At 45.6% G+C, this 8,416-nt stretch overlaps 1 protein-coding gene across 1 annotated transcript; it reads right to left on the bottom strand.

Annotated features, from left to right (window-relative positions):
- Positions 1–3,013: 3,013 nt before the first annotated feature.
- On the bottom strand, positions 3,014–5,180 carry LOC148026328 (uncharacterized). Its single transcript, XM_087690746.1, has one exon. It carries the CDS (start codon positions 4,689–4,691, stop codon positions 3,363–3,365), a length of 1,329 nt encoding a protein of 442 aa, XP_087546872.1. The 5' UTR covers positions 4,692–5,180; the 3' UTR covers positions 3,014–3,362.
- Positions 5,181–8,416: the final 3,236 nt, after the last annotated feature.

Below are 8,416 nucleotides of genomic sequence, written 5' to 3'. Positions count from 1 at the left end.
GTCCAAGCTTCCATCTTGGAACCTAATTCACTTGTGTAACACTTTGTCTTTACTTGTCCATGTCATTATGAGTTTGGTCTTCATCTTTCATCCACCATAGCTTGTGTCATGCTCTAGATCCGCATCTTCTAACAAATTGAATCGAAATCGTGCCTCGCGGGTCATTTGCGCTGTTAGAATTGGACATCTGTAGTGGAGTCCAATTCCTAGAGTTGGACGCTCAAACTCGAATAGTCTGAGTCGGTCCACTCGGACATCCACAATACTACATCCGATCGGACACCATTAGCCAGTCGGTCTGAGTCGGATGAACCCAAACTCGGACTCCAATATCCAAGCTCAGACTGTCCGAGTCGGTCAACAAACTCGGATAACCAAGCTCGAACTCGACATTCAATTTTCGTAGTCAGACATGCGTAGGATTGGACAATTTGATTCTAGAATTCGAACCTCTAAGAATCAAACACACTAACCATAACCTAAAAACTGACCAATCCAGCACATCCTACACCAAGTAGAGCTCAAACCCGAAAGCGAAGCAACACCCTTGTAGGTATCCAAACACATCAAATGTCTCATAAAGCCTCCAGATTTCAAGATCGTGACTCAGTTGGCTAGGAAGCAACCTCGACCACTTGAGGGAGTGAACTAGAAAAGTGTATTGTGTCACATTGTTTTTGTCATAGTCATGCACTGCTTGAACAATCACTTGAAGTGCACCCAGAAAGCAGAAAGCTTGATTTCGCACTACGCATGAAAAGAAGCACTCCACGAATACTTGGGCTCACTTAAATTTGAGGACTACCTGAACTAATAAGGAATTCACATGCAAGATAAGCAATCTAAACAAGCCCACTAATAGGAGAATACCTTCAAATCTCAAACATGCATCCAAGGATAGGGAGTACCAAAAGCAAGCCTTTTGGAGAGCAAGGAGACTAACACAATTAGGGACTCAATATCTCTTGAGTTGATTAGTCTGATCGATAACCTAATAGATCGGGAGACTGACAAGATGTCAGGGCCAAGCTCCAACCATGAAAATGACTAGCTTTACTTGGGAGAGTTCCTAATCTATATCCAACAAATGATCAATCGTTACAATTTACAAACCAAGATGGAGGATCATGGTAGGCTAGCTGAGGATATAAATGGTGACCTTGAAGAAGATCAGAGATAGGCCAAGAAGGCGCTACAGGGCATAGCTGCTTGCAACAAGGAGCAGTGAGCTCAAAGCCTGAGATAGGAAATAGAAATGGGAGAGGTCTAGCGAGTTTAAGCGCTTGTCAATTGGAATAGGACAAGACCCAATGCGGAAAGGGAAAGAGCACTAGAAGCCAATCTCACGTTGAGTGAGCTTCTCACGAAGACACTCATAGACAACATGGCTGCAGAGCAGAGTGGAGTGGTTCTAGTAACTTCATTGCTAGGCATCGAGCTAGGAATCACACCAAATTTGAGGAGCCAACCAAAGATACCCATAGTTGCCAAGCAACTCAACAAGTAGAGCAATTCGAGTAGGTGTGCAAGGCAAACAACCTTACAACCCCTACTCAATATGTGCAAGCCTGTGATCTTTCTCTCGGAGATAAAGGATGGACATGGTACACCAGTCCAGATGACATCGAATGCAACACTTTCAATACTCTCAAGAGCCTTTTCATAAAGAGGTTCTCTAAGGTAAGATACTTGGATAACCTCATGGTTCGATTGATGAACGTCAATCAAAAGGATAAGGAAGACATTAGAGATTATATCACCCACGTGCGGAGTCTCTTTAAGAGAATCCTAGCTGCAGAGCAACCTAGTAAGCAAGTAGTCTCCATTGTATTCATATGTACTGAAATTAGGAGTGAAGAGCTAGCTAGGGTCTTTGAAGAAGCCATGCGCGTAGACGACATGCTCAAGGAGAGAAGCTCAAGAGCCACAAGCCGAGATAGTGGAGCCTCTAAAGCCTCAAAGAGAGCTGCCATTGCTAGCGAGAGATCTAGTCAGAGCAATAAAGAGAAAGGGGAGAGTGTTGACCCTAGCCAAGAATTGGCGGATGTAAAGCTAGAGCTGGGCAAGCTCTAGGAAATGATTAGAAGACCTGCACGACCTCACATGCAATGTGTCCATTGTGGAGGGAACCACCTCTTGACCTGGTGCACGAATCCTCGGTCCAAATATTGTGCTAACTACGATAGGTTCGATCATGATGCTATGCATTGCCGATGTATGCCTCTGTGTGTGTGTGTGTGCAAAACTATGTATGTATATATATGTGTGTATGTATATATATCATATATATAATCCATACTATCTGCACTCTCCTCTCCATTCTTACTCTCTCTCTCTATCCGCATGCTATGGCTACCACATGAAAAATGTGACACAAGACTGTCTAGCATACATACATACATACATATATAGCTTGCATGTGCACTACGTTACCTCAAGGAAGGGGGTTTATAACACCATTTTGGGCCGGGATGATGCATTGGGGGGGGGGATATTAGGAACTAATCTATATAAGCAGGGAGTTGCGGTTAGTGGGAAGATGCGTGTCTAGTGATGGAAGGGAAAGACAAAGACAAGGATACACAACCGAGCTTCATTAGCTAGTGTATCACCAACCAATATGGGAGGAAAGGAAGATAATATTTTGTTTCTTTTGCTTTTAATATTCTAAATAAGGGAAAGTGCACATGGCAAGGGGGACATAGCACCATATTTCAAACTTATACTAAATATGTAAGTTTGATATACACCCCATATTTAGAAAACTACTTACTTTGGGATGCATTATAAGTTCATCCACATTCATTATGTTTATGTGCATTTGATTTAATATTACGGTGACATTGATGAACCTCATCTACATTGTAAAAATGCAAAGGAATGAGTACTTTTTTTGCGAGGCCACCGAGAGGAGGGGGGTGTGGTTTTGTGTTATGAACCTTCACGGGACTTCCAAGTTATAACCTAGCATGAGGCACAAAAAAGCACAACGGAAAGGCACACAAGATATATCAATAAGGAATCTTTGTATTCATGATATACAAAGATACAACATTAAAAGACATCTCAAGACTACACTCTCGTGATGCCGCACATATGAGAGTTCACCGTTGAGTATAAGGAATCACAAATAAAGTGAAAACCAAACTAAGCTCAAAGTCACTACTACTCCCTATATAGGTATTTGTGGCTAAACAACATGGTATGACTACAAAGCCCATATCCTTCACGAAAAGGGGGGGGGGGGGAGGGGGAGGGGGAGGGGGGGCGCTCCACTCTGATATGCTAGGTGGACTTTACCAAAGTGAGCGCCGGAGGGAGGTGATCTGGAGTAAGGATAAGGTGGAATACTTCATAGGGCCCTATAGAAGGGTACGACGAGTGCGGGCGCAGCGAGGCAGGGGAGAGCCGCACAGGCCTGCGTTGGGCTGGTACGAGGAAGCGTCGAAGGCGGTGAAGGGCGCCTGCTGCGGGATCTCGCCCGACAGATAGTTGTACGACACGTTGAAGTATCGGAGCTCTTGGAGCTGCAGGAAGGTGGCCGGGATGCTGCCCGTGAGCTGGTTGTGGTCCAAGGACAGGAACTGCAGTGAGGTAAGGTTGCCCAAAGAAGCAGGAATGGCGCCGGAGAACCGGTTGTGGTCCAGGAGCAGACTTTCCATGTTGGCAACGTTGCCGAGCTCCGGGGGGATAGGCCCCGAGAGGTCGTTGTCAGAGAGCGAGATGAGGGGCGTGATCTCGTCGGAGTCGTCCTGGAGCACCGGGATGCGCGCGACCCACCGAGGGAACGGGCCCGAGAGGCCGCAGCTGCTGAGGTGGAGCTCCCCGAGCATGGGCAGGGTGGCCAGGCCCGACACGCGGTCGGCGCTCCGGATGGGGTTGTCGTTGAGATAGACGATCCCGAGGTTCTTGAGGTTGGAGAGGTCCTTGGGCAGGCCCGTGATGCGGTTGTGGTCAAGGAACAGGAAGAAGAGGTTGGTGAGGTTGGAGGCGAAGGCGTCGGGAACCTGGCCCGAGAGGCGGTTGTAGGCGAGGTCGGCATTGAAGAGGTTGGAGAGCTGGCCGAAGGAGGCAGGGATGGGACCCCCGATGGAGTTGCTGAAGATGCGGATGTCCTGCAGGCTGGCCATCCCGCCTATCGAGGGAGGCAGAGAGCCCGTCAGCTTGTTGAGGGAGACGTCCAGCTCCTGCAACGCGGCCAGGTTCCCAAAGGACGCCGGGATGGCCCCCGTGAGGCCGCCGTCCCCTCCGTCGATGACCATGTTGCCCAGGTCCAGGCTCACGAGCCCGGTCAGCTTCCCCAACGAGGAAGGGATCGGACCGTGGAAGCAGTTCTGGCTCAGGCTCAGGGTGCGGAGGGCCGACATGGAGCCCAGGGAAGGGGAGAGGGTGCCCCGCATGCGCCCGTTTGTGAGGTCCAGCCCCGTCACGCGGCCGGTGGCGACGTCGCACGTGACGCCCCTCCACGCGGAGCAGCAGTTGGCCTTGGACGCCTGCGCCTTCCACGTGTCCAGGTAGCCCGACGGATCGCTGGTCACGGCCGCCTTGAAAGCCAGCAAGGCCGCCCGGTCTTGGGCTGCGCAAATAGCCGCCGCCTCCACCTCCACCTCCACGGCCCCGAGTAGTACCGCAGCTGCCCACGTAGTTAACGCCTGCACCATCAATGCAGTAGTCAACCGCCGGAGGCCCATCGTGCTGATTGGTGGATCTGTGTATCCTATATGTGCAGTAGGCGTTTGTATGTTGTCCCGGAACGTAATGGCGAGAGTACTTACTACTACAGCTACTAGCCTAGCCTAATGACAGCGCAGGGGGCGCCTCCTCGGGTCTCAACAGGGACAGGTGCAGCTCGGCAGCAGCTCAAGATTTGTATAATCTGCAGCCTATGCAGCTCGATACGAGTCAGGACGAATCAAGGTTTTGTGATGAAACTTACGTAACTCGGTGACAGCACATCTCCGGGCTTTATATAGAGTTTATAGAGTGCGTGCACGGTGCCAGATTGGACGAATCAATTTTTTGTGATGAGAAACCACCACCTGATATGAAACCTGCCTGCTTAACTCGGTGACAGCAGATCTCCGGACCGTGGCTTCATATATTGCTCCCCAGGTTGGATGGAGAGACCCAGGTCCCAGAGAAGAGACGTGAGCTCAGGAGGTGCAACTTGCAAGCGAAGAGTCCAAGTCAACGTGGAACTAACCTTTCAACGATGATGATTGATCTTCCCTCATCTTCGCCACGTGTGCCTATACCGTGTTCCTTCTCGAATCTCTTATTCCGCTCGAAGAGTCGGAGTGTCCAACTTTTCATTTTTGAAAGGCCCCTAGGTTTTTTCTACCGAAGGGCTCCTGAAGAAGTGCCTTTCTTATGGAATTGGCCTTGCCGACAAATTGTATTGTATTTGAGATTTTTTTAAAACTAACTATGACATTTATACAAGCCATGTTATTGTTCTTTCATGTTCATTAGTTTACAAAAATGTAACACCAACGGCACGATAGAATATCCAAACTTAGTATAATATATGGTGAATATGTAAGCATCAAATAAATAGAAGTATAATGCTATCACCAAAAACAAAAGTGAAATGTCATAATAATGCCCGAAGCTCAATCAATTAAGATAGTTCAGAAAGGCAACAAGATAGCTCTACAATCATCCATGATCTCAAATCAAGTAGCAACACAATCAAAACACACCATGACTTATACTACTGATCACATCAACTCTCTTGCTGCCACATTAACATTGCGATGAGCTTTCAATCCATCCCACGTGGCATAGATGGCATCCTGATCAACATCTGTGGGGTCTTTAGTACCATTATTGAAAGGAATATGAATCCATTCAAGATCTCCAATGACAATCTATTGCGATAATTGAACTTGATATAATTCATTTTGCAAAAACCTCTCTCACAATCAACTGTGCTTGCAATAATGACCAAGCATGCACACCATAACTTTTTCATCTCTCCAAAGACCTGATTGAACTCAATATCCTGTCCACATAATTGCCAAGCAGCATGCATACTTTGACCTCAACATATTCTTTTTAACTTCACCATGAAGTCTCCATACTCAAGCTTATATGCATCAACATCAATAAGGAAGGCATTTATCCATATTCCACCCATTGTAAAGTATCCATGAACATCATGTGGGTAGTCCTTTGGACTACTACCTCAAACAACCTTAAATCAACAAGCCTTGAATATGGTGCAAATATAACCTTTTGTACAAATTGCTTGCCAATTTGAACACAACTATTCCAAGTCACTAACTGGCCACAATTATCCTTAGGTCCCAATTGATTGTTATGAAAACCATGTCTTTTTGTAGCTCCAACATTGTTAATAGAAAAGTACACCTAATCCATCTTTAACTTGCTGATAAAATTTTAAGAGATATTGTATCCCATGACCAAAGTGTCCCTATATGAAGCGTGCCTCAAGAATATCTACTAATTGTTTTCCAAGACTTGTCTCAAGAAAACTAATGGTAAGTTGTGGTATTGTGATAGGAACATACGATGGTAGGCCAAAACAAAGGCAAGCTTCCATTCACAGAAGAAGAGAAGGCAAAGTACGGCCTAACGGCGCAGATAAAGGCCTTGAACTGGTTCAAGGTCAGAAACATGATGAATTTGGATGACTTGGTCATGGAAGAACCGGCCGTGAGAAGCGAGCCAGTGCAACCTGGGAAAGTACGAGGAGAAAGTCAGACAAGATGTGAACTACAATATATGCACGGAGTTCCTACAGATATTTGATGCCAATAGGAATCATGGACCGTAGCAGTGTGATAAGGAGAAGAACCCCATAGATTCGAGGTGGCATTGAGCATGAAAGTGGTGGAAAAAGCATTGGTCCTGGTCAACAAGGTTGAGAGGTGACCTAAGAGGGATGTCTACATCATGCTAGGGATGGACAAATCCCTAGTCCACACCAATGACAACATCAGCCTAGCCAATATCCTGGATCCCAAAGTCAGTAAGTTGCAGGAAAAGGTGATCCACACCTTGTTCTCTAGCCAAAGGTACAATGCCTTGATGAGAAGAATTGAAGTATCCCTACTAGAGAACCTTGCAAAGCCAAGTCCCTGGATGAGGTGAACTGGAATGGCTACGTGTGAAAAACCATCAAAGCTTCAGTAAAGGAACTAGCCATAGGGACAAGACCAACAGGCGGTGTCAGAGGGATTTTTGTCAAAAGGTCGAATCCACCAGGGATCAGAAGTAGAAGGAAGTAGAGATAGGAGATGGAAGAGAAGATAGAGAATACACAAGTGGTAAACACTACAAAGACAAAGCACAATGAATTGAATCAATATGTATTGAAAGAACCTGAAATCTTCGCACTACTCAGAAGCAATCTCCAGGCATTAGATCTCCTGGAGCTTCTTCATAGAACAAAACGTGCATCAAAATTACAACTCCTTCTCTACTGCTTGAAACCCAAATCTGATGGCTCTGTTGGCTCTAAAAGGGGGGTAAAATTGCAAGACACCTGATCACGGATCTCCCAGATCACTCCTTCTTCTTCTTTCAATTCAATCTGCAGTTTTCAGCCTGTTTATAGGATTCGCGACGCGCATGATTTCGTCCATCTGTCTCTCTTAAGAAAATCCCATAACTAGATGAAAAAGCAACTAGATTTTTGCATGCCATTCTAATCTAGAAGCCTTTTCTAACTTTTTCGGATTTTTACAATAAATAATATCAAAATTAGGCTAAAATTATCCAAAAAACTAGTATTTTCGAATAATCCATGCAACTCACACTAGTACTAATGGCTCAGATCACATTGACTCTCTAGATCAATAAAGAAGTCAAATGATGATGCATTCCATGCTTTTTCACACTGTGTCCTCATAACATCATGACATCCACCCCCTCTGAACTTGCACATCCTCCAGTATGTGCCAAAATTCTAGTTGTCACCGGATTCTGAGTCCTCCTCATCCTCTGCAACCATATCCTTTACTTCTTCATCTTCCATATCTTCCTAGCTAGCCCTTGTATCATGACCACTATTTTCTTCTAATTTTGGCAACTCATAAGTAGTAGATTCCTACCTTTTGAATAATTTGATTCTTTTCCCTACTATTGAAAGTTTGATGGCTGTCCCATCCAGCTCATTTAATGCATAAGTAGCATTATCAAACACCTGTCTTATCACATAGAGTCCAAACTATCTTTTGGAAACTTTATGCATGGCACTATGCTGGTTGTCTAAACTGCTATCATAAATCAATACCCAATCCCCATCTTGTATGGTTCTTGGTCTCAGTCTATGTCTTTTGTCAAAACGTTTCTTGTTTTGTATCCTTGATGCCCTTAACGTTGAAACTGTTGCCTCTATGTCTTCTGACTTTCTTTCCAACTATCTAATGCGTAAGACCAACAACTCCTC

The sequence above is a fragment of the Lygodium microphyllum genome, chromosome 13 (genome assembly GCF_053477565.2).
Source record: "Lygodium microphyllum isolate KBCC chromosome 13, Lygodium_microphyllum_v1.1.10, whole genome shotgun sequence".
NCBI classification, from domain to species: domain Eukaryota; kingdom Viridiplantae; phylum Streptophyta; class Polypodiopsida; order Schizaeales; family Lygodiaceae; genus Lygodium; species Lygodium microphyllum.
The sequence above is the reverse complement of the archived record's forward strand: the minus strand, read 5'-3'. Positions and strand labels throughout refer to the sequence as shown.

Bases quoted from the DNA above. Each gene is read 5' to 3' on its own strand.
- LOC148026328 (XM_087690746.1), bottom strand. From the start codon at position 4,691: ATGGGCCTCCGGCGGTTGACTACTGCATTGATGGTGCAGGCGTTAACT.